The following is a 26958-nucleotide window of genomic DNA, read 5'->3' as shown; positions in this document are numbered from 1 at the left end:
ACCCTGCCAACCGTTCAACAACCGCTTAAACGACATGACAAATGGGTAAGGGAAAATAGTAATGGTGACATCACAAGCACCGTCTTGAATTCCTCAAGTTCGGACTTGTTATTGAGCTCGGAGGCGTCTGGACACTGAATGCCAAGTCTATCAAAAGAAGGTCACATAAGCGATCGCCGCGACCAAGTGTAGTACACGGGAAACTACATTATAGGCAATTTGGGGGATCCCCTTCCCATGTAAATGCGAGTTTCATTCGTTCAAGATTTACGGATATGTGTAATATGGTAATTAATATATGATAAAATAATAAAAACAATATGTAATTTAAAAATTCTTGTGACATAGTTAAAAATATATTTTAATGAAACATACAATCATAAAACTTAGTTATATTATTTACTGTTGTCAGGGTAGCAGTAGTAGTATTTTGGGGAGGGCCGACTGCTGAGGTCACTTGGGCCATTAGGGATGGCTCACAAAGGATGAAGGGTGGAGAGAAACCCGGCGTCGGCATTAGCCTACTATTAACGAAAGGCGCCAAGGGGTCCGCAGCTTGACGTCCCATCCGACGGATGGCGCACTCACTCAAAAGTGCCCTCTACAAAGCACCTCAAGTGGGGATTGGGATACCACTGCAAAATATCTGCCGCCACCAGAATTCGAACCCGGGTCTTTAAGTGGGAAACAAGTGCGTTGGACACTGCAACATATCGATAGGGATGGCGCAGTGGCTAACGTTCTCTCACTCAGAGGGCCCGGGTTCGAATCACGGCGGCGGCAGATATTTTTCAGCGGTATTCCGATCTCTACTTGAGGTATTTTGTGGAGGGCACTTGGAGTGAGTTCGCCGTCAGAGAGATACAGACATACACCTTTAATTCATTCTTCAAAGGGACGTTAAAAAGCACCGATAGTCACATAGTTTTAAAATTATATTTCAGAAGAAATTAGGTTTTCAAATAATTAACAACCTCAGAGTTTACAAAACAGGAAAATAATGATTGACATATTTGCCATTCGAGTAAAAGATCTCAGAAATAATGAGATTCGCCACTAGTATGGAATCTATTAAACATTAAAAACTTCATTCTCCGCTTGTACGATAATTATTACAAAATTATTTTTGGGCAAAAACTACCTCTACTACACAGAAAGAAAGGTAACCATGGCTGCATATTTTGCAGTCAATAAAGTCACAGTGCTTTCAAAAGTAGTTGATTACCTACTTTTTCGTCTCTCATACAAGTGAATGCTAGAGAATGAAAAATGAAGAAACCTTTACAATGCCCATATCATTTTCAGCATTTGTGTTTGCCATACTTAATATCACAATGAAATTTGCAAGTTTTCACGCAGCTGTTGGTATGACATATGCTAAACTAAATCACATTAATACCTAGAATATTATAACTATTTTAAACAGTATAGTGTCGCCTTTGATAGGGCTATCTTCATATCCAGCATACTTCTAGCTGTGCACCTATTTTCAGTGTCCATGCATCAGGATGCTTGCTACTAATAGAGGGTGTACTTTCATTAATGAAAGAGCAATCATTCCATGGGATGGATGAAAGGAAAATGTAAAAGAACTACACATTTTTTCTGAGGGTAATCATTATTCTAAATTAGAAAAATAAAACGGAAGACTAGTGACTTTAAAAATGTGCTAATGTAACTTTCACTGCGTTGATATTCTTACATAGTATGACGATTCAAAAAAATTATTAATTCACGTAACAGTTTTTATTTTGTAAGTGTTGGGAATCGAAAACAAATAATTTCATTATTTAATACATAATAATATAAACCAACGAAATAAAACATTACATTAAAATTGCCGATTTAAAGTGAGCAGTTTCAAAATAATGCTCAATTTGATCAAATAATTATCATAAATCACTGGAAAGGTTTACATTGGGGACAGCATTCTTCCTTAGCTTTCTTGTCCCCTCAGCGAAACATTGTCGAGAAGTACCCTTATCATATGCTTCTGCATTTATAAACGTACGGGAGACGTGAAATTGTAGCGGAATGCTTCGGTATTGCGTTAACTTTCACGTACATTAATAAATTCATCGTCACGGATAATCAAAAACCTGACGAATAAATTTTCAGGGTTACGAGAAATATTGCCTCACGAACGTTTTGAGAAATAAAAACAAGTCTTCCTCACAGTAACTCGATGCTAACTTTCATAAAATAGGGAAGTACTCTACATGTATGACATAGAAGGATACTGAGTTTATCGCACCGATAATGCGTTCAAAATGTGACTTCAAACGCCATTGGTCCAATACAACTCGGCCCTTATTGGTCAATCGAGGGAGAGTCTTGATCCAAGTCCTTCACACAAGAGTGCAAATTCATTCAGATTGTATCAATTAAAACTTTTACCAATAGTTAACAAATTAAAATGACTTTTAACGATATTAAATATTATAAAATTGCTTAATTTTACTACAAATTCCTTAATTATTACACATTAAAACTAATAATAGTATATTTCAACGTTGTCGCTAAATACTTGGCGCTGTAATGGCTACCTACACCATTCTACGTAAGTGCCAGGCCTACCCTCGACGCCATTTGCAGTGTGTCAATCTGGCTGTTTCAAAGTTGGAGCATGGAGCAGTTAAGAATGTGCCGAAGGTTTTCGGAAGCTCATTGTTATGGGTCATCATCTAACGCAGTGAATGGTAGTCATCTTTGCCTATTAATTTTTGGAGTTTACATGAAGTTAGGGGGAATTTTAAATAGGAATTTTTTCGTTATAGCAGCTGCGACTCGGGAAACAGGCAGAGAAGAAGACACAAGTGGTAGGTGGATACATGCCCCGTGATTGTTTCCAATATTGTGTTCAATATATCAGTTGCTACAGTGTGATATACTTTGATCGGGTGTGATTACATTGGATTCCTTTAAATGATGAATACGTCATAGGTTAATGCTGCTCACATATTTCGCAAGCGTTCTTTCCTACGAGTGACTTTATTATTTAGCCCAATTACATTATAAGATAGATTATTCCCAATGTCAGTGTATTATAAGAAATTAGGCTTTCCAACTACACAGTGGCCCGCAAGCCACCTCTAAGGAGAGTGGAGGGGTGCAAGGTTACCGTGGGGGATTATTCCGTAACGATTGCGACCGATGCTATTTGCCTAAGGATGCAATTATGGGATCGGCTACGTGAAATGTCATCAGAAGTTATTCCGCGAAAGGTTTCGATCTATAGAAAGAGGCGGTATGGATAAACTAACCAATTACCGACCCATTTCAGAAATTGGATATGGTCCCTTCCTGGAAGCCAGTCGTTAACTTTTAAAGCTCTGGTAATAATATTTTAATTGTTCACTGATCTTGCATATCATATAGGTACGGGACTCGTGAAATGCAAATAGAGGTACCTTTCAACACTATGAACATGCTTCAGAAAGAACGTACTAATTAGAGTATTTAAAAAAAACAATGCACTACAATTGCTTGTTATTAAAAAATCAATCCCATGATTAATACTTCATTTGAAGGCTCTTGAGTTTCAATTTAAGAGAGAATCTCGATACCTTAAGATTGTCTTAGGTTGATTTTACATTTTAATGCAACTCATTATTTAAATCTTATTCGTGTAATTACTGGTGATATGAGTGATGTTTGATGAGGCAAATGAATATACACGGCCAATAGTAATACTTTTCAGTATAGTACCCAAGATTTCGTGCTTCACAATTTCATATCAGACTATTTCCTTGCATGAGCTATCCATGATGTATAAAATATGAGTTATATAGTATGACCTTGAGAAGTGAATCCACGAATATGTAAATGAAATTATTCAGTGAGTATAAATAATCCGCGCCTAGTGTTTTTCAATGGCTGGGACAGGTCAATTACCCCAGTGGTATTGATTAATCTTTTATGGTCTCTATTCATTCGTGGAAAAAGAAATCTTAATTCTGTCCGTTCTAAAGTAAATCACCCTGATTTTACTTTGGTGATCACAATCAAGCCTACTTAATGAGGATCCCATATGCTTGCAGCATACGCAAGGTGGGGCCTAACTAACATGAAATAACAAAGCTTATACAATTCCCAAGCATTCTTTTTTAGAATCCTAACATTAGCGAATCAGCAAATTTCTCAAGTATTTAACCAATTCCGCGAATGTAATGTTGGTTCCCAATGTAGTGTGTTTTCTGGTGAAGTACTTTTCTTCCAAAAATTTATTGAAACATTTATTCAAATTAAATTAAACGTCCCATGTCTTGCACCACCTCTGAATTGCATTTAGGTGGAAGGGTAATGTTATTCTTTCCTCATGACTGGAAATTTATCTATATATCATGGCATTGTCAGCAAATAGACCAAGATTACTGGAAACCTGAGACTCGATCTCATTCATGTATTCAAAGAGCAATAGTGGTTCAATAACACTTCCTTGTGGGACACCTGATGAGATGCTTACTGTTTTTTATGATATCCCGTCTATTATGACCCTTTGCTTGTATCAATGCACCAGTGATGGCATCACTCTTCATGGATGAAGTAGCCATATTTTGCCGGTTGACACAATTTGTAAATGCCTCCAGGTAAGTCCTGGTGACCTTAAATAAAATGTGAGACTTGTCACAAAGGACCGGCTTTTGCTTCTCCACAGAGAAAATGAAATCCGTTCATTTCCATCGTATTTGCAGACACCATGTTGTACTGACCTAAGGTCTGGATGGCAGGATTCTTTGATTTTTGAAGTCCATCCGTTTCTTGGGAATGATCCTTGACCGTAGACTAAACTGGCAAGATTATATCTACATTTTATTTGAGAGGTGTCTTCAAACCTTCAATTTTTAAGTCATTCTGTATCGGAACCAGATCGCTTTACCACTAGGTCCCTAGCTATTTGTTTCCAATATTTATCCATGCACTCAATTTTACTGTTCCTTTACCTTTAAATGCAAAATCTCCACCTTGGTTAATACCAAAGCCTGATATAAAGACAATTTCACACATGCACCCTTAAGCTTTCAAAACCGAGTCGGAATACCAGCGGCTCTTGAGTGCCTTGCTGGGATCACACTCCGACTTTTTCCCCGTCTATACTGATGGATCAAAGTCAGAATCTGCGTGTGCCTTTGCGGTGCTCCCGTGGTACTATGGAGACCAGAGGGTAAACTGAATAATTTTTGCAGTATTTTCACAGCCGAACTGTTGGTGATCAGGAAAGTTTTATGAGAAATAAAAGGAAAATGGCTCTTGCTTATGAGTTAAAAAAGACACTTCACACTTCCACATTAAAAATTCTATGTTTCACGACCATGGTTTCGACTCTTCACATCATCATCAGGTGATCATCCTGATGATGATGTACAGCATCGAAACCATGGTTGTGAAATATGAAATCTTTATTGGGGAAGTGTAAAGTTTCTTTTTACCCTCATAATGAAGGAATTCCTCAAAGTTAAACCTGAAACTGTTATGGCTCTTGCTTAATTTGTTGGGCTCATTGAGCATGTTAAAATCTATGGTGATCTTCTCATCAAAGCATCTGATAGTTCAAGAAATCATTCCACCCTCCTATCCCTTCATGAAAAGGGGAACAGGGTATCCATTATGTGGACTCATGGCCTTGTAGGAATTACTGGCAATGTAGAAGCAGCAAAGGAAGCCTTGGGGATGTTTGAGACCAATTCCACGTTGCTACCTGTGGAGGACGACCATAAGGCTGCCTTGCAAAATTCTTGTTTTGAACCATTGGAAGGAAGCTTGGTGGTCTGCTCAACAATAAATTGAGGGAAATGAAGTCAGTCACTTCCATCTGGCAAAATCGGTGGGAAAAGGTCATTGCTGGATGGAAGAGGTCACTGTCATGCGTTTCTGTGAATAAGGCACTGTGCCCTTACACACCAATAACTCTTCATGGAGGGAAAAGCACAACCTTGCTGCAAAGAGTGACCTGCCCCTGATGGTGAACTATATCCTGACAAATACCAGGGGGCTAGAGAAACATTAAATAAGGAATAATCTTGTTACTATTTAAGGAGTACTACTTAGTCCTCCGTAAATAGAAGTTTTAATATTTTTAAGGGAAACTAGACTAATAGGTAAACTTGTAGTTGTGGTATCCTATTTTTTGGGCTTTTGGTTTTAAATATTTATGTAATTATCTATTTATTACGAGGGTATTGAGGTTATAAACATATTGACAGTGGTGCAAAGTGACCATAGCTGTCAACGCACCTAACAAAACTACTACCATTTTTTGAACAATGCTTTAAGTTCTATTAATTTTGCACAGAAAAATCAGTAATAATATGTTTGAGCACCAGTTTGGAAAAATGCGTGATCACTAAGATACAAATGGTATAGGCAAACTGTGGTGGCAGGCACGCAATGAATCTGGGAATCCTCCCCTCCTCGGCACTCGTTATGCAAAAAGTTTCATGCTAAGTTAGTCATTTTCAAGACCATTATTTTAGCTCATTATGCAAAATAATCACTGTGTGAGATGCTCAATAAGTGAGGTTTTGCTGTTAATGGGATCCTCGTGAAGTTGATTAATTGCCGAATTGGATCATGTGTAGCTTAGAAAAGTATGAGTGGTAAATATTATGATAATCTATTGAATTAAAATCTTTAGACGCCAACATTGAACGTCCCATTCGTGAACTGAAGCTCTGTTGTTGCTTTATGGAATTCCTTCAAAGTGAGTGGGAAAGAAAATGCTTAGGCAATTCATGAAATAAAAACAAACACAGTAATCAACCCGAAGGTCAGTTTGGTAGGTGATGGTTGAGTTCACCTAGTACTAAGCCCGATGGCATGTGAAATTCACACATCAGGGTAGGGGGACCAGTTCATTTCCCTGTGCTGGTTATGGTTTCCCAGGAAGATCTGGTACCGGAAAAATCACATAGCTTGGTTGGAGCTGCTGGTGCCCAGAGACTTGCCCGGGAATCGAACCCGGGACCCTCCGGTCAGCAGTCCAACGCTCTACCCCCTGGACTACCGCAACCCACTGCGTGCAATATAATTTAGTAATATAGTAGTTTTTAAACTAATTCATTTATCAAGTTATATTGCATGGTATAGGTAAGTCTTGTCTTTCATCCTCAATCATTCAGTTTAAGAAAAATGTTCCAATATTAATTGGTAAGTTGACGATACCAACAGAAATGGTGGCTGTTAATTTGCTTAGACTCTGAACATGTAACGAAGGTAAGATTTTGATCTTTCAGCATCTTTTGAAATATTACATTAAATTAAAATATAAATATATTCCTCAGTAAGTGTCTTTAGAAAAAATCTCCGGATGCTTCTCGTTAATATGTTAAGTATATTTTCCTATTCCTCATTTTCATTAGGTCTCATTCTAGGACCAAACAAAATTCACCTATTCACAGGCAGAAGCTTGACACTTGTATTTATGGGTTGCCCAGTAATGGTTACAGGAATTTGAGATTGCAGGTACAACATAATTAGGTAAATATTGTATCATTATTTGACTGTTTGGTGCAATATCTTTCTATTTTCAATTGTACTTTGTTGCATTAAATCTAGAATGTCTAAAAAGAAGTTAAGTCCTATTTACTGTTGTACATTAATTAATTCTACCCCAGTCACAATCAAACCCCTTTAAAATGTGCACAATTAATATATGATGTAAAATCTCTTATTTGCATTCCAGGGAGGAGTTGAGCGCTAAGAAGTGGACCCGGGCGGGTCCACTTTTTAGGTTTCACCTCCCCCCTATCATGTCATTCATCAACTAGTTGCAACCTAACCTTAACCTCCGAACCACCATACTTCCTCAGACACTAACCAATGCCTCTTCTTGTCAATTTTTGAAATATTCTCAAGCTAGGCTGTTACACCTCCTTATTCCCAGGTTTCCCTCTGGATATTTTGTCAGAATTTTGGTCTCCATTATTTGCTGAATTATTAGCTAATTTTAATCAATCAACATACATCAGCCGCCACAGCTTCCATCCTAATATAATTGTCAGCAAATCAAATATTCTGCATTATTAATGGCACCATCTAACTTCCATGGCCGTAATGCCTTCTCAACCCCAACATGTCTTTCAATTGAAATGTAATGAAATAATTGACTTTGTAATTCCACACACTTTATTTAAAAACACACGACCCAGGTTTCGACGTTGAACGTCATCATCAGGTGGTCCTCATAGAAGCACGCTGGCTATATATACCTTCTGATCATAGGAGGGGGGGGTTGGTCAGAGAGGGAGGTCGGAGGGGTAAAAAAGGTTACAATGTAGCTGGGAAGAAAAGAGAATTACATTTTTGATTTAGAAGAGTGGTAGGTCTAGGAGTGGGGAGTGGGAGGGATACAAAATTTCGTTGGCAAGATCATCTTTCCAACGGACACATTTCAAAATTTCTAACTGCTCCAAAGCATCGAGCCTTTGACCTTTTTCTTCAAAATGAATAATTTTTGTCACAAAGTCACTTTTGTGATCACTTTCGATGAGGTGTTTTGCAAAGAGGGATGTTATGTTCTTATTTTTTACACATGTTTGGTGTTCTTTAATCCTTTCTTTAAATTTCCGTCCTGTTTGTCCAATATACTTTGTGCTACAATCCGAGCACTTTAACTCATACACTCCACTCCTCTCGTTTTCGGGGACTTTGTCTTTAGTGTGAGAGATCAGGTTCTTAAGGCATGAACGACTGTAAAAGGCACATTTAATTTTTTCTTTAGGTAAACTTTTAATTACTTTTTGAGAAATAGTCCCAAGATATAGTATTCTCCGCCATTTGGCAGTGGGATCTTTTACATGTTCGGGGTTGTAAATGTGGCTTAAGGCTATTTTTGTAAGTTTATTCCGGTAAAGTTTATTTATTAGATCTTCTGAATACCCATTGTTTACTGCTAACGTTTTAATTACATTAAGTTCCTTATTTACATTGAATTTTGACATAGGGATAGCGGTCAAACGGTGGATCATTGCATGAAATGCCGAAAGCTTTTGGGTGAAGCAATGCCTTGAAGAGGAATTAATTAATTGGTCTGTATACATTTCTTTCCTAAAAATGGAATACTGTAACCCATCTTTGTCTTTAGAAATGGATAGGTCGAGGAAATTCAGGGAACCTTTTTCCTCTTTTTCACACGTGAATTGTACATTAGAATTGATAGAATTTAGATGTGCTAGAAACTGATCTAGTTGCCTATCAGAACCTGTCCACACACAGAAGACATCGTCTACATATCTTAACCAACAAAATACATTATTAATGAGAGGGTAGGCTGAGGAGAACAAAACTTTTTCAAAATTGTCCATATACATATCTACCCTCTCATTAATACTGTATTTTGTTGGTTAAGATATGTAGACGATGTCTTCTGTGTGTGGACAGGTTCTGATAGGCAACTAGATCAGTTTCTAGCACATCTAAATTCTATCAATTCTAATGTACAATTCACGTGTGAAAAAGAGGAAAAAGGTTCCCTGAATTTCCTCGACCTATCCATTTCTAAAGACAAAGATGGGTTACAGTATTCCATTTTTAGGAAAGAAATGTATACAGACCAATTAATTAATTCCTCTTCAAGGCATTGCTTCACCCAAAAGCTTTCGGCATTTCATGCAATGATCCACCGTTTGACCGCTATCCCTATGTCAAAATTCAATGTAAATAAGGAACTTAATGTAATTAAAACGTTAGCAGTAAACAATGGGTATTCAGAAGATCTAATAAATAAACTTTACCGGAATAAACTTACAAAAATAGCCTTAAGCCACATTTACAACCCCGAACATGTAAAAGATCCCACTGCCAAATGGCGGAGAATACTATATCTTGGGACTATTTCTCAAAAAGTAATTAAAAGTTTACCTAAAGAAAAAATTAAATGTGCCTTTTACAGTCGTTCATGCCTTAAGAACCTGATCTCTCACACTAAAGACAAAGTCCCCGAAAACGAGAGGAGTGGAGTGTATGAGTTAGAGTGCTCGGATTGTAGCACAAAGTATATTGGACAAACAGGACGGAAATTTAAAGAAAGGATTAAAGAACACCAAACATGTGTAAAAAATAAGAACATAACATCCCTCTTTGCAAAACACCTCATCGAAAGTGATCACAAAAGTGACTTTGTGACAAAAATTATTCATTTTGAAGAAAAAGGTCAAAGGCTCGATGCTTTGGAGCAGTTAGAAATTTTGAAATGTGTCCGTTGGAAAGATGATCTTGCCAACGAAATTTTGTATCCCTCCCACTCCCCACTCCTAGACCTACCACTCTTCTAAATCAAAAATGTAATTCTCTTTTCTTCCCAGCTACATTGTAACCTTTTTTACCCCTCCGACCTCCCTCTCTGACCAACCCCCCCCTCCTATGATCAGAAGGTATATATAGCCAGCGTGCTTCTATGAGGACCACCTGATGATGACGTTCAACGTCGAAACCTGGGTCGTGTGTTTTTAAATAAAGTGTGTGGAATTACAAAGTCAATTATTTCATTACATTTCAATATGTTATGCAAATTCCACAAAGTTACGCCTGAGACAACAAATGTCTTTCAATATTTCATCTCATTCTTGTCTTCTTTTGCCATTTATAAGCTATTGATATTTTCCACTTGCCAATGTGCTGCCTCTGTGAGCGGAACTCAGTTATCTGAGCAACCCTCCCCATGCTAATTTGCAGGTTCCATCCTGTGGCACAGCTGTTCATCCTAGCCTCCTAGAAGGAAGCCTCTGTCTATCTCTCGCACCCAATCCCAAAGGGCATTTCTTCAAATTATACCTTATTTTACCAAATTATACCTCGCCTTTTGATCCATCCTCCCGCTCATGCAATACATCAACATTTCACTTTTATGTCAATAATGAATTTTTTTGCAAAGCAAACCATACTAACTATCATGTTCTGTAATAATTTAATAATTTTTTAAAGTTTAAATTAGTTTATTGTAGTTGCTAGTAGTGACTATTTTTGTATGACTTTTAGTGGTTTGAATATGCAAACATTCTATTAGTGAATTAAATTTTAATATCTTAAGAATGATGATGCCGAGAGCTTGCTTTTGCAGGCTGTCAAGGACCGGTATGTGAACAGATACCAGGCAGTGAAATAAGTATGGGAAAGAACATACTATAATGCATGTGACAACACTTCTTGACTTCACTTGACAACAGTTCTCATATTGGAAGTCCATGAAGAGAGAGAAACAGGTGGGCAAAAGCAGCTGGCATAGTCAAGGCTCTTTTGTGGAATGTTGGCGAAGATCTCAGCGAGACTCATTTGTGGCTTCTTGACACCCTGATGCCCCCTCCGTTTCGGCATATTAAATTCCTTTGATGGTTTGATTCTGTATTTCCCGCTACATGTTCCTGTTAAGTATGGAGTTATGTCACTTCACCAGTGCTTGCATTTGTTAGGCAGTGAATGTGGCTGAGAAAATGCTAAAAAATTCAGGTGTTTATTTCTAAAAGATTTTGTCTCTCTACGAAAGTTACGTGTAGAGTAAAATTATTTCCAATCCAATTGGGAATATTACCAGCAAACGGAAGAAGTAGCAGTTTTACCTATATCACCTCTCCTGGTGGATCTATTTCTGGACAATCTAGAAAAATACCTTTTCAAAAAGTGCCCTTCATTCTTGAAAATGGCTTAAACGTTTTCACTTCTGTGTTGAACGCACCAAAGAGTACCTGGAATAATTGACTTGAAAATTTGAAAAACATCAAGAAATGGTCCCAATAAATTCTTTTCGAGTTCATCATACTAAATGAGAAGAATAAGGAAGTTCAAGAGAAGCCACATTGGTAGCTGGTGAAGCGAGAGAAACAGGTTGGACAAAGTAGCTGGCGTAGGCTCTCTCTGTGAGCTCTAGAGTCTGGCTGGTAAGTGAACGCTTGGAAGGGTCTTGTGTACCCTAGAGGACCTTCCAAAATTCGCCTACCAGAGCCTGTGCAAGGCAAGTTTGAGTTGTGGAAAAGCCACTGGCAAAAGTGTGTTGATGCTAAAGGGATGTACTTGGAAGAATATTGATTCATTGTAACAATATCTGAAATAAATATTTTTCCCAAACTTTTCCAAATACTTATTATTCAAACCTTGTATTGGTCCAATACAGCGGGTGTTTGGCTGGTCATCTTATAGTAGATGGTAATTTATTTTGAGGCTTTTTTGTTGTTTTATGGTCATATTCTTTGATGTTAGGAAAACAAATGGTTGTATTTGGCATCTTGGAATTATATAACTAGAGGCGAGGTATTTTAAAGGTAATTACAAATTTTTTTGGCCATCATATGGAGTTTGTGTTGCAGTGGCAGGGTGGCTTAGTCACTACAATTTATTGCTCATAGCAACTTAAAGAAGTTTACTTTTTGGTTTGTTTGAACCCAAATATTGGCCCAAGTTAAACTTCTTTGGTGCACTGAACTGAAAGACAATATTACTTTACTGTATTTGTAATGGCCCTGCAGGACTATGTTATGCTTTAATGTTGGTAAAATATGGGTAAGTCATGATTTGAGGTGATAATGAGCTAAAGCTACTTAATTCTTTCAGACTCGCCTCCCAGTAAACGAGCAAATATGAGAATTACTTTTGTACCTGAAATTGTTCCATTGTCTGGAGATGAAAGTGTGCACAGTATGCAGGGTTGGGAAACAGGTATGTTATTAAACAAAATAGACCACTTCATTACTCTGGACCAAACTTTTTAAGTGTTGATGACTATTGTCATTAATTGATTTCCTGACAGAGTTATGCCGGGATACATCAGATACATCCTCTGATACTGATGGTTCTTCTCGGACAACTGGCCTAACGATTCTGAATTCAGCCATAGAGTATGAGCAACTGTCTCTTTCTGAAGTGGAAAATCCATTTGGCTCGGGAACTGAAAGTAGTAGTGACTCTTCATTTGAAGACAAAGTAAGCATAGTTAAGGTTATTTTTAATAAATTTTGGAGTATGATTTGAGCACCATAACAATCGAAAAATATAGGGATGGCATATTTTCAAGTACCCATGAATACTTCTCGGAGATAATTGCCAAAATATAGTGATCAAGACAATTTTTGGTGAATTCTATAGAAACTGTGGGAGATGCCGCAACAGTAACTTCTAACGGAGTCATCCGCTAATGTGCATTTCAATGCAACAATTTCAGTGGGTAACAACCATTCACCTTAACCGTACACTCTGAAATTGTTGCATTGAAATGCCCATTAGCGGATGACTCCATTAAAAGTTACTGTCGTGGCATCTCCTGCAGTTTCTTTAGAATTGGTCACGGTATAAACAGCCTAAGTGTTTAAAAGTTAGCTCTAACCTGGTGGGGTGTCGCACACGACTACGAATGCCTGTGACATTGTATGCATGGTATTTCATCACAACATCACGTTCCTTTAAAGCCCCCAAAACTTCAGAGTTTAAGAGGATGCCTTGATAGCTTAACTGGCTAAAGCACTCGACTGAATTTTTAGTGAGTTTAACTTTCACCTAGTGGATTATATCAACTTCAAATTAATATATCTCTGGAGCAATAATGTCGCAGGTCAAAAGAGTGATAAGAAGTCAGCTTTGCGAATCAGGATTGTAGTTTCTTGGGTGAATATACATGGCTGTTTGGTGTCCGAAATGGTTTGAATTTGCTCAACTTAGCAGTGTACATATGATGATGTGATTGATTTTTTTAACCAAGTCACTTTTCTTCTTTTATGAGTGATTATACTCCTAAAATAATGCTTAATGCCTGTGAAGAGTGGGAAACAAACTGCAATTCAATGGTTAACACATTAAAAATTCTTCAACAGAAAACACAACTTTCTTTTTTATTTAGTCTACCAAATTGCTGAAATTGATTTTATCTCCTCCAGTAGCTGCTCACTATTATGAATTTCATATTTTTAATTTTTTTAAATTGATATAAGTATATACAAGTGTAACAGATGTACAAGGCTTGGTTTTTTTTAAGTAATGACCATTTGGATGTAAAAAGAAGTGCATTTTTAGCTATTTTATTTTGACCTCAAGGCCTGTACTCAAATCTGCTTTTCAACATAATGTTCATCAATGTTAGGGCACTTGTACAACAAGCTTCAGATTTCGATTGTCATAGAAATCTGCTGCCAGATTTTCCTAGCACTGCAGTATGGCTGTTCTGACATCATCATCATGATTGTTGTGATGCTGACTGCCTAGACAGTTTTTCAATTGCAGGAATAAGTGGTGGTACTTGGGCAATAGATTAGGGGTATGTGGAGGGAAATGTGATGAGATCATTGGTTTGACCAACCACTTGAGCAGTGGTATTATCATGAAGCAAAACATTTCCCTGAGTATGCACAGAACATTCCGGGGGGTTCAGGAAGATATTAAGTATAATTTACTGTGGTTGGGAACAGGAACATGGTTTCAGTTTCTCAGGTGTGGATGTGGGGTCAGATATTATTTATTTAGTACTAATACAGGATAACCACTAATTCAAGAGGATAATACAGGGAAGATAATTGAGGAAATAATATGTAAAAGCATTGAGCAGCAAACTAAATTTTGATCATCCATAAGCCTAGATGATTTTATGAACTCATAACAACTGTCATTCCTATTTCCAATTAATCTCATTACCACTGTAACCATTTCGCTTACAGAAACATTAAAAATAAATGTGGTAATAGTCTTTATGTTGCTCCTCTTCCCATTGCGGCCCAGCTTGACCCTCTATCACCTACTCGCACCTTAGCAGTGAGTGGATGCCATGTAAAATTGCGTCATTCCATCCAGCAGTTCTTTGAATCAGTTGCTGTGCATGTGTTGTTAGAAATGGAAAAAATTGTCCTGCAATGATAAAATTCTTTGTAAAAGAAGGTTTAATGGCAACCAAAATGTATTCAAGGATTGTGAATGTGCATGGGGACTTTTCCCTTCAACTTCCACCGTGGAGAAATAGGTAGTCGAGTTTTAATGTGGTCGTGAAAGCCTCAGGGATGATCCATGTGAAGGATGCCTGGAAAGTGCAACCCCAATGGAAATCATCAAAAGAGAGCATGATATGATTTTGAAAGATCAGGGTATGAAGTTGCATGGAATTGCTATTAATGTATGGGTACGCATCGGTTACATTTTGCGCGAGGAATTGCACTAAAACTTTTCGAAAAGGTATTTTCATTTTCATTATCAGGTCAAGAGCTTTTGAGATCACCCTCACATAGGAACAGTTAATTGGAAGAGGACCAGGAAACCATGGATTTCAGAAGATACATGAGAGAAGGAAACAAGAATGTAAAACAGAAGTAGGAAGTATAGAGCGATTAATAATAGAAACAGGAATCTAATTGGGCATGAGAGACATGGTGGAAGATGCTCAGTGAGGATGTGGAGAGTTAACAAAACAAGGGAGAAATGGATGTGATGTAGAGAAAGGTGAAACTACTGTCAAGAAGTAGAAAGGGAATACCTGCATACTCAACATATGGCACGTGAATTATTAATTGGACGGAGAAAATAGAAGGAGTACGTAGAGGATATGTATGGTGATGATATTGGGTGAGAGGTATATTATAGATGAGGATGATTCAGGTAAATATTGAAGCTTTCAAAAAACACTTTTTAGTGCATAGTTGATTTCCACACTGCTGTGTTAGTAAGTTTTGCAGTTAATGAAGAACATTCATTAGCAATGGGATTTTTTAAATCAAAAATGTACTTGTGGTTTTTTAGTGTGATCAAATTTGGTTTTTTATGACAGATCATCTTCAGTAATCATATGATACCTTGAACTTTCTTTAGGTTGCCATCATATGGTTGGTGAGTGTCAGAAAAAATAATTCTCGATATGGTTCAATTAAAAAATGTTTTTCTTACTAAAATATGAAAGCTCTTCCCCTCTCACTTTGAGTGGTACGGTTTGTTTGTCCTCGCCTACTAACTCTCTTAAGTTCACACCCTTCTGCATGAAAGGCATTGATTCTGTCACCAACTAGACATTCCAAAGCTTTTGGAGCATTTAAATCCCTGCAAAGAAGTGTTTTCCTCATGATTTCATTGGAAATATGCCCTTGTCATTTTACAGGGCAGTTTCAATTTATTATGCTGTATACCAAGGTGACTTAAGGAAAGCCTTGAAAATGAATGGTATGTGGAGATATTATGTAACAGACAAGAAATTTTGCATCCATATTTAAAATTGAAAAATCTTTTTGCCATTTATGTGGTGTGTTTTATCGCAAATGATGCTTCAAGAAAAATAATTGCTGTGGTGGTATATCTGCCGGTACAATATTATTGTTTATTTGGGTATAACTGGTTGCATGCATTTCAATGCTATTTTTATGAATGATGTAAGTTGTCTTGCTGCTGAATGTAAGAAAAGTGACATTTGCCTTGATTTGCAAGAAGATTGTGTGAATGCTGACGCTGGTAATACGATGAAATGGACTAGGACAATCTTGATGACATACAGCTGGAAATAAACCCTGGGGTCATGCAGCATGAATTTGCACCTCATTGTACACATGAGGCATTCCAGTGATGCTGAGATACCAATAAGGAGTATTTTTGCAATGGTATCGGGCTCCACCTTGTGAACATTCATCTTGAGGAATGGCACACTTTCTAAAATTCACCAAAAATTTTTATTGATACGGTACTACCAGTTTCATCACATTGGTACCATTGTACCTGGAGATGTCATTTATGTGATGGGTGGTACTCTACCGGTAAACCGGTGGTACCGTATTTATAACAATTTTGAGTGAAGTTTGTCTTATTCCTTGGGAGTATTTTTGATATAATAAGAGTGAATACAACATGAATGGGAAATATGTGGACAAGCTAACAAAAGGTTAGGATGAGGGTAGAGAAAGAAACTTTGCACTTCCACATAAAGATTTATTATTTCACATGACAAAGGTTTTGATGGTGAGCTTCATCATCAGGTGACACACATGAAAAAATTTTCAACCAATATAGATAGCCTGGCTATCTATATTGGCTGGCCTGGAGGGAAGGAAGGTAGGGGGAGTAAGGGAGAGAGGGTAAGTTGAGTACTGGTGCAGCAACCCATTAGTGGGCTAGGGGAGGGTGGGATGTTTGTCTGCAGTGGTTTTACCCCCTCTCCTAGCCCACTGCAACACCCACTCCATAGCCCACTAATAGTTTGCTGCACCAGTACACAACTTACTCCTTCTCCCTTACTACTCCTACCTACCTCCCCTCTTGGAGCCAGGCTATATATCTTGAAAAATTTTACATGTGTGTCACCTTATGATGCGCAGCATTGAAACCATGGTCATGCAGAGTATTAAATCTTTGTGTGTAAGCGTGGAGTTTCTTTCTCTACCCCCATAATTAAGGAACTCCACTACGTTAAGCCTAAAACTGTTATGTTTAAAAAATTAGGATTTATTAGAAGAGTCCTGGGTAAATGTGATGAAAAGGTCGAGGAGACTTGTTATTTTTTTGTGGCATAGAGGAGCTAAATTTGTGACATGTTGTTATGATAAAAGGAGTAGCATATCTTAAATATTAGAGGATCTAGAGTGGGAATCACTCACAGTGGAGGTTAAATTACAGATTAAATTTCTTGTATAAGTTGCAAGGATGCATCTTCAGAGATAATGTTGAAAATGTATTATTACCCCCATCGTTCTATGGTAGGCAAGATCATGTCAATAATATTAGAGAGCTTAATTGTCGAACAGATTGTCATTTTTTCTAAAAATGATTGGGGATTATAATAACATAGTCCGACTGCAGTTGGGTTAAAAATATTCGTGTCAAAATTAGTCTGGTGTGTACTCACCCCCTGCCACAAACCCAGTTGATGGCTTGCTTGGAAAAAATAAAGAATATAAAATTAGTAAGCATGGAAAATTGAAAGTTGTAGTAGTCAAAGTGGTTTTCTTGAATGTCTGAGGTTATCTAGTAGTCGAGCAAAGGAGAATTCCAGATGATTTGTTGCTGATTGAATTTATTTGTGTTCTTTTATTCCACATGTGCTCAGGATGATATATTATTTCCCTTTTTCTTGCCAGGACTGTCGTGTGAAGGTGACGGAGATTGTGGTAAAGGTAGATGAAAAGGGGGAGTTTGGTGATGAATCCAACCCAAACCAAGATACATCCGACTCAGACATTCCAAGAACTGACTACTGGACATGTTTGAGGTGTAAGTGCCTCAACAAGCCTCTCCCACGCTACTGCAGTAAATGCTTCCAGGTGAGGACTACTCATTATTGGTGTTGCTCGTAGATGTTCCATTTCAAGCAATTTAGTCTGCACTTGGATATAGACATTCTTAAGTATTAATAAAATCTCTCTATGACCCCTGCAAGTAGGGGTTAGGGGTCAAGTATCCCTGCTTGTTGTAAGAAGAGACTAGAAGGGCAGGGAGACAATCCCAAAAACAAACCCCGAGTGAGCAAGGGATGTGTCCAAACAGTCCAGTGGATGTGCTGTCTGTGTGTGGTCTTACCATCTGCTCTGGGATCCAACCAGATGTTTGCCAGGCCTGGAGACTTGCAAATGAGAGAAGGGTATCCTGGAGGGTGAGGTCTCTTGTTCCCAGCCGGGTTTCGGATGCCCGGTATAGACCAGGGAGTAGTAGCCCTCTTTGCCCTGGATTTTGTGTAAATGGCCTGCCAGGAGCTAGCCCCTCCTGGTCAATCAGCTTCCATCACGATTGTTACAGTGGGAAGTGCCAAGGCAATGGGGGTCTGCGTAGGGCGGTCGGAGGTGCAGGGTTTTTGGTGGGCCCTTACATTGAAGAGTGTATCCTGAGACAACCATTCCAGAAATGCTATATCCCTCGAGCTAACCTTGGTGATCACTCTGATTTTGCAGTGTGCCATCCCGAGTGTATGTCACCGAGGTGAGTTGGGAGGCCAGGATTCCACTTCACTCCTGAAAGACGAGAGCTTGATGTTGTTTCTGGTCTGCTGTCATTAAGGGAATGCACGAATTTGGCAGGGATTCTATGCTTCCTCAATTTTTCAGTCAGGATTTCATAGCATGAACCAATCAAGATGGCACACTTCTCTGTGAGCTCCCTGACTGTCAAGCGTCGATTTGCATGAATGAAATCATTCACTTCCATGATGTGGGGGTCATCAGTCGACATTGATGGTCTTAAAGAACGCTCGTCGTCTTCCACTGATTGCCGCTTCTTTTTCAATTGGACAAACCACTCAAGGTGTACGTGGTACGTTTCATTGCATCCTCGTCAAAAGCCTTAGTAATCAACTTGGAAGTTTCTGTGATGAATTTGTCAAGTTTCACTCAGAATTTCATAGAACATCGTTGCTCCTTCAAACAGCTCATTTCTATGGATCCGATTTATTGCCACTTTCCATGAACACCTCTTATCATATATTGATGACTGTAACTAATCAGCAGAACAAGATAACAACAAAGTGGTCGAATGCTGTTATTTGTGAAGTTCCCGTGGAAGCAAGTCCTCCCTGCAGATTAAAAAAAATAACCAACTGCAGGCAAATGTTTAAAAAGTTTGGGGACCTTTTGAATGGACCTCATATTTGTTAACTACTTCTCCTTGTCGTCACCATGCAAAATTAATGCATTTGTCATCATGTGTGATGAGTTTTTTTATTCCATATTATTATTTCAAACCCTGGATCATGAATAAGATGATTGCAAAGATAGATGAGAGAAGAAAATGGGAGAATGTAAATACAGAATTATGCAAAATGAAGTACAAAGAATTGAACAATAAATTGAGGCGGGCAACAAATAAAGCAAAATAAGCATGGTGGAAGACGTAGTGCGAGGATATGGAAAGTTTGCAGAGGAAGGGTAAGATTAGTGTGCTGTACAGCTAGTTTAAATCACTATCTGGAAGAAAGAAGGAAAGATCTGTGCTAACAGTTGGAGTCGGGTAGGATAATAGTTGAAACAGAAATGATCCAAGAGAGATGGAAGGAATATATAGGAGAACTGTACGGTAAAGAACTAAGGGCAACAATGTTCAACATAGAAGGAGAGCATGACGTAGAAGATGATCTTAGAGTTAAGGTCCAGGCACACCGAAGAATGAGGTAGATAGGGCATTAATTGAGAGGAAATCAAATAAGGCTGTGGGGGTAGACAACAAACCTTCGCAAATACTAAAAGGTTTAGGAAAATGTTGGAGGAAGAGTCTATGTGGACTGATTTATAGTATCTATGAGGAGGGAATCTGGCCGGAAGACTTTGTGAGATCAGTTTTAGTTCGTATTCCGAAAAAGGTAAAGTCCACGTCATGTGAGGACTATAGGACAATAAGTTTGATACCCCACGCAGCTTAAGTGGTTCTCAGAATCATAAACAAAAGGATAGAAAGTAGGGCAAATGATTACTTAGGGGATGATCAGTTTGGGTTTAGGAAGGGGAGAGGTGCGCGTGATGCCATTGCAGTAATGAGATTATTAATCGAGAGGAATATAGAACACAACCAGGAGGTATTTGCCTGTTTCGTAGATTTCGAAAAAGCGTTTGATAGAGTGAATTGGGAAAAACTAATGAGTATATTGCAGAAAATAGGAATAGATTGGAGGGAAAGGAGGCTAATCCGCAACCTGTACATGTCTCAGACTGCTCAGGTGCGGGTGGGAAACGGGGAGTCAGGATGGGCAGTGTTAGGAAGGGGTGTAAGGCAGGGTTGCCGATTATCACTGTTGATGTTTAACCTATACTACCTTGATCAAAAAGTTCCCGGAATAACCACCGTGTGGCGCTCCCATCGTTCCGATTTGAGTTCTGTTTTTTTTGTTAAATTGGTACATCTGTTGTTGATATTCCCTTTAAATCTTAGTGTCATAACTTGACATTTGCAAAAGTTACGTAGCCAAGAGTACATCTATCTCTGTGTGTGTTGGCGATTTTTTACAATTGCAGAAATGGATTTAAATTTGCAACAACGAACTTGTATTAAATTTTGCGTAAAAAGCGGATTTAGTGGCGCACGGACGTTGGAAATGTTGGAAAAGTGTTTCGGCAACGATTCTCTAAAAAAAACGGTCGTTTACCAGTGGCACGAGCGGTTCAGAAGTGGTCGTGAGTCAATCGAAGATGATGAACGCAGTGGCAGACCATCGACATCGAAAGTCGGTGAAAAAATTGATAAAGTAAAAGAAATGTTGGTCAATAACCGCAAATTAACCATCAGAGAAATAGCGGAGGACTTGAACATTGCCTATGGATCCGCCCAAGACATTGTGGTTAATGATTTGGGTTTCCGTCGTGTAGCAGCAAAGTTGGTGCCAAGAGACCTCAATTTCATGCAAAAAAGAGACCGTGTTGACGTCGCAAAAGACATGATTTGCGAGGCTGAATCGGATCCCACATTCATCAAAAGGATCATTACTGGAGACGAGACGTGGGTTTATGAGTACGACACGCAATCCAGACATCAGGCAAGTGAATGGCGTTCACCAAATGAGCCGAGACCAAAAAAACCACGTCGTTTTCAGTCAAACAAGAAGGCAATGCTGACGGTTTTCATGGATTACAACGGTGTAGTGCATCATGAATTTTTGCCAGAAGGCCAGACAGTAAACAAAGAGTATTATTTGGGCGTTATGAGACGTTTGCGTGAAGCAATTCGCCGAAAGAGACCAGAAATGTGGGCAGAAAACTCGTGGATTTTGCACCATGATAACGCACCGTCGCACAGTGCTATCATTATTCGTAATTTTTTGACGAAAAATGCAACAAATACCATCCAACAGCCACCGATTTCACCTGATTTGGCTCCCTGTGACTTCTTTCTGTTCAATCGAGTTAAAAAAACCATTACGGGGAACGCGTTTTAGCAGCCGAGAGGAAGTAATGGAAAAATCGCAGGAAGCACTGATGGACATACCGAAAACCGACCGTAACTTTTGCAAATGTCAAGTTATGACACTAAGATTTAAAGGGAATATCAACAACAGATGTACCAATTTAACAAAAAAAACAGAACTCAAATCGGAACGATGGGAGCGCCACACGGTGGTTATTCCGGGAACTTTTTGATCAAGGTAGTATATTGGAGGCTTTTGAATTGTTGGCGTGTAGAAGAATGGAGGTTAAATGGACCGAAAGGAAAACAAATGAGGAAGTACTAGGTATGGTGGTCGAGGAGAGGGAATTGTTGGGAGAAATCTCAAGGCGGCAGGAAAAAGAATGAAGGCCTCAGCTGGCCTCGGTGGAGGTGGGGTAACGTCCCTGTTTGCCAATCCAAGGGTCGCAGGTTCAATTCCCGCCTGAGTGGGTTTTCCTCCACTTAGGGCTTAGGTGTTTGTAATAATCTCCATTGTTTTCACTGTGAATAGTCTGTTGTAATGGCCAAAAAGTGCTGTTTTCGGACTAAAGCTAAATAAATAAATATATTAATCTGCAGTTGGATGTTGGAGACTAATAGAGGATAGAATGTTAGGCAAACAAGGGAAGGGCAGGAAGAGGATAGGGATGTTGGATGGGAGGAAGGAAGTACACCGAGATGAAGAGGGACTTGTTGTGGAGTAGGGTGCTGGAATGTGTTTTTTTAGCAGTCGCAAAATATTTATTTGGTAGTTGTTTTCATCCAAAACCTACCTTAAATGATGGATTGCTAAATAATAATTATTATTTCTCTGCCGCTTTCAGTAAGAAAAGTATTCACTCCTTTTTTTCTTTTTTTTTTCATTTGGTCATCACTTTGAGATTTCATTCCTATAAAGTTCTTTAGTTTTTGAAAGAGGTGATATCTGAAGGTGCTAAGTTACGGATAAAAGATGGATGTTTGACAATATCCCATTTGAATTTTTGGGTTTGTTGTTGTTTTTGGCATTTTGCATAGCAGAATTATGCCACTAGATAACAGACCTTGCTGTTGATTTTAAATAACCAGCCTTAATTTTTTCATTGTTTCTTAATACCAGTATTGATAATGGCACCACAAGGCATAAAATCAATGAATAGTACACCTTGTTGAACCATGATAACTGTTGCCATGAGTTTCTGGGTTTCTCTATGATTTTTTTGATTGTTGCATGGTTTTTGTTTGCTTGTTGAGCAAGCATGATGCCATTCCATTGGTTGTCATTTACTATGGAAGTATTACTACATCCAATATAGTCACCAGTGTTTGGATCCTAGTGAACTATTTCCAAATTTGAAAAAATGGATCCGTGGAAAACAGTTCACGTTGATCGAGGTTGTCATCACCAACACAGTTTCCTTTTCTGAGGACTTTCTGAGATCCTACTTTTTGGTTGGCTTCAAGAAGTATGGGAAAAGTGGATTGAGCTAAAAGGAGATCATGTTGAAATTAAAAATATATACTCAAAACAATTTTTTGCTTAATTATATGAGAAGAAACCTTTTCACATCATTGAAAGTAAGTAAGAGTTTTTAAATATTCTTGTCACTCCCTTGGTAACCTAATCTTGCCCTTTTTCTTTGGAAATGGTGCAAATTTTTTATGTCGATCGATTGTACGAGGGTCATCCGGAAAGTAGTACCCGTTCGTGCCGCATGAAGTGCTGACGACGCGAGTAGCCGCTGGACGAGGTCAGATAGCTTCAGTGGCTTGTCTGCCTTCTCTGAGCCAAGTTGCGTGACGCTAGCATTGCCTGTGTTGTTTCTGTGATTGTTTACAATGTTTAAAAAAATTGAGAACGCCGCCAGTTGTGAAGTGAGGGCAGTGATTAAATTCCTCAATGCAAGAAACGTTCGCCCATGTGATATTCATCGCCAATTAAAGGAGGTGTATGGAGACAATGTAATGGACGAGTCGTCTGTTCGGCGGTGGTGTCGCAACTTCAACATGGGGAGGGGGAACACACACGACGATGAGCGTTCGGGGAGACAGTCTGTCATTACAGACCAACTGGTGAGCTCAGTTGACGAATTCGTGAGGAACGATCGGCGCGTCACAATTGATGACATCTGTGAGCATTTTCCCAATGTTTCTCGAACAATTGTTCATGAAATTGTTAAACACCATCTGCATTATGCAAAAATTTGTGCAAGATGGGTCCCTCGCATATCTCAATGAGCTGGCGGCGAAGGACTATGCAGCAGGAATACAGAAACTTGTCACACGTTATGACAAATGCCTTAATTTGCTTGGAGATTATGTTGAGAAGTAGTTTAAAGTATCCTCTTTCAAATAAAATTTTTTATGTTTGTTAATATTTACTTTTGTGTCTTTATTTCACGAACGGGTACTACTTTCCGGATGACCCTCGTATGTGCATGCTAGCTTTGCTTGCATCTGTCAAGCATTCTCCCTTTTCGTACTTGAAATTGTTTTTATTCACCTATGGTTGTATTCTTGTGGGTCTTTCGTAAAGGACATTTTGTGAGGGGTTTTAAAGTTTGCACAAAAATTCCAAAATATTGTGGGAACACAAGTTTGGAAAACTGAGTGATCACAAGTGACACTGAGATGCTAGAGGAACGAGTGCTAAAAACACTCTAATGTAGCAGGTGCGCAATCTGGGACATAACTTCTTCTTGTCATTTATTGTAAAAATCGTTGCTCATTAAGCGGTCGTTACTTACAAAATTGTTTGCTCATATTGCAGGTTATTCATTTTGTGAAGAGTTCGTGAAGTGACGTTCCACTGTATATTTCTTTATTGAAAGTCTTTTTTTCTTTCCAGGTTCGTAAAAACTGGTTCCCTGAAAGGCCACACCCTCTTCCAAAACGTAAGAAGAAAGCCTGCAAGAGGGTCCGTAATTCTCCCCTTAATGTGTTAAAAGACTGTGGTGTGGGATCTTCCTCTGACCAAGACAATGAATCAAAAGGTCCAGCAGATGTTCCCTCCACAAACAAGGCTGATGTGGCCGAGGATGCTGTGAATAGTGAAAAGTGTATAACTTGCATGGAGCAATCAAAGAATACTGTGTTTGTTCATGGGAAATCTGGACACCTCTGCTGTTGTTACAAATGTGCCAAGAGAATATGGTCTCAATCGGGCAAATGCCCTGTTTGTAGCCGAAGATGTAACAGAGTTATTAAAATATTTTTTGCTTAATGAAAGAATTTGTATTGGTGATAGGTTGATTCCAAATTGTGCAGATTCTAATTTTTGATTCTTTAAAAAAATAATTTGTAATTCAATGTCATTTCACAGTACTATTGAATTTACAGTTAATATAATGGCAAACAAGAACCAGCTCCCATTCTAATAAATGACATGACTACTCATTGCCCATTTTCTCAAAATTAAGACAAGAATGCACCTAAGATGAGTGGTTAGCATGTTAGACTTCAGAACATTGGAAATATGCAATAACTTTATTGTATTATGTTGTCAGTAATTATTTCCACAACATTTAGAGACATTGTTATTTAGGATTTCCAATTGCATTATGAGGGGCAGTCAAAGAAAAACAGTTCCAACTACACTGAGTATGGAATGGTTTTATTCAAAAGTAATGACGAAAAGATGTTATACATCTATCCTATTGGGAGTTGAGACAATGCCAGTTTTGTAGAAAAAAGAGAGGTTGCTGATGGATGCCCAACCGTACCCGCTCTTGCACTTCCCTGTCTGAATGAAACCGATATCCACGAATGTCTTTCTTTAGGTTGCCAAGATGTTAAAATCACAAGGTGATCCTGGCTGTACGGTTGTTGAAGTGTTTCTCAACCAAATTGCGGAAGTGTAGCCTTTGTCTGAATGGGGGTGAGTATTTATCATGCTACAGGATGATTCCATCCGATGGCATTCTGAAGCATTTAGACTTAATGGCACTTCATACTTTCAGTGAAGTGTCTTCATAGTGCTGCACTTAGATTGTGGTTCAATGCCAGAGGTAGTTGACAAGCAGAGGGCCACTGCAGTCAAAGAAGGTCATCGTGACTATACCGGAACTTGTGTGAATAGCTTTGAATTTCTTTGGCTGGGGAGAATAAGGATATCTCCATTGTTGGATTTGCTCTTGGGATTGGATTATTGGCTCCATGTTTTGTCCTGTGACAATAGGGAACAAAGATGTACTCTTCCTTGTCATACTGCTGCAAATGACTAAGGCATGATGCCATTATGTTAAACTTTTGTCCCTCTTGTCACTTGATATGGAACCCACAACATGCAAACTTTGTGGAAATGCAAGTGATCTTTGATAATGGCATGTAGGGAGCCAAGGCTAATGCTGACTTGACCACAAATTTCTTGCTCTGTGATTTGTTGGTTTACTCGGATGAGGCCATAAATATGCCCTATCATATTGGGGGTAATGGCTTGATGGGGCTGTTCTGGGTGCACATAGACTTGCATTGATATGCATCCTTTTCGGAATGTCCTTTGCGACACGTTCACACCACTCATCTGGGACCTGCAGCACCATACACAGCAGACATGCGATAATAAATTTCTCCTCTCCAATGCCCTCAGCAACCAGAAAACAAACCACACCTCTCTGCTTTTCCTTGCTAGCCTCCATTCCTACAGCGGGACGAACACCCTAGACCAGTCCATGCACCAACAAGGACATTACCCAACAACTGTGTGTACCTGTGAGTTATCACTATGCTGTTCTCCTACCACAGCGATGACAGTATTTACCCATGTAAACAGTGTTGCAACCTTTCACACGGACATGTGTTATGGTGGGTGTTCGGTTTTTATTTGACTGCCCCTCATATTCTCCTTTGATTTTTTGTGATTCACTGATCAAATGCTTCAAACCAAGGATGCTACCAGCTCTTTCAATCAAACAGTTGCAAGCTAATACATGCTTTGACCTTTTAGAAGGCTTAAAAAAGTTGGGGAAATGCTAAGAAAAGGGTATCAAGCTAAACTGAGATTGTTGAAAACTTGAAAAAATCACCCAAAATAAATTATTTTCAAGGACTAATTGTACAACCCATGAATGTTGCAAATGGAGACTGGTGAGTAAGATAACATGCAGTGTAAGGTGAGAATCCAAGAGTAATGAGAATGTATTCATTGCTATGTATTTGCTGTGTTAAGTTACACAATGTATATTTTCAGATTATACTAGATAT

The 26958-nt window shown here is 38.6% G+C and overlaps 1 protein-coding gene across 3 annotated transcripts; it reads left to right on the top strand.

The window, feature by feature from the left end:
• Positions 1-2559: 2559 nt before the first annotated feature.
• Positions 2560-25125, top strand: LOC139695765 (E3 ubiquitin-protein ligase Mdm2-like). 3 transcript variants are annotated; one of them, XM_071594554.1, is made up of 6 exons: positions 2560-2699; positions 2781-2819; positions 12541-12645; positions 12737-12909; positions 18015-18197; positions 24605-25125. In XM_071594554.1, the coding sequence occupies exons 1-6, from the start codon at positions 2627-2629 to the stop codon at positions 24977-24979; spliced, it is 948 nt and encodes a 315-aa protein (XP_071450655.1). In that variant the 5' UTR covers positions 2560-2626; the 3' UTR covers positions 24980-25125. The 3 variants fall into 3 exon arrangements, with proteins under 3 accessions (XP_071450655.1, XP_071450647.1, XP_071450664.1); XM_071594546.1 differs by having other exon boundaries at positions 2778-2819; positions 24605-25124; XM_071594563.1 differs by lacking the exons at positions 2560-2699; positions 2781-2819 and adding an exon at positions 11130-11198 and having other exon boundaries at positions 24605-25123.
• Positions 25126-26958: the final 1833 nt, after the last annotated feature.

Source organism: Hetaerina americana, unplaced genomic scaffold, assembly GCF_022747635.1.
Source record: "Hetaerina americana unplaced genomic scaffold, ioHetAmer1.1.p SCAF_1, whole genome shotgun sequence".
Lineage (NCBI taxonomy): Eukaryota > Metazoa > Arthropoda > Insecta > Odonata > Calopterygidae > Hetaerina > Hetaerina americana.
Note: the sequence above shows the minus strand (reverse complement) of the source record. Positions and strands in the feature narration are given on the sequence as shown.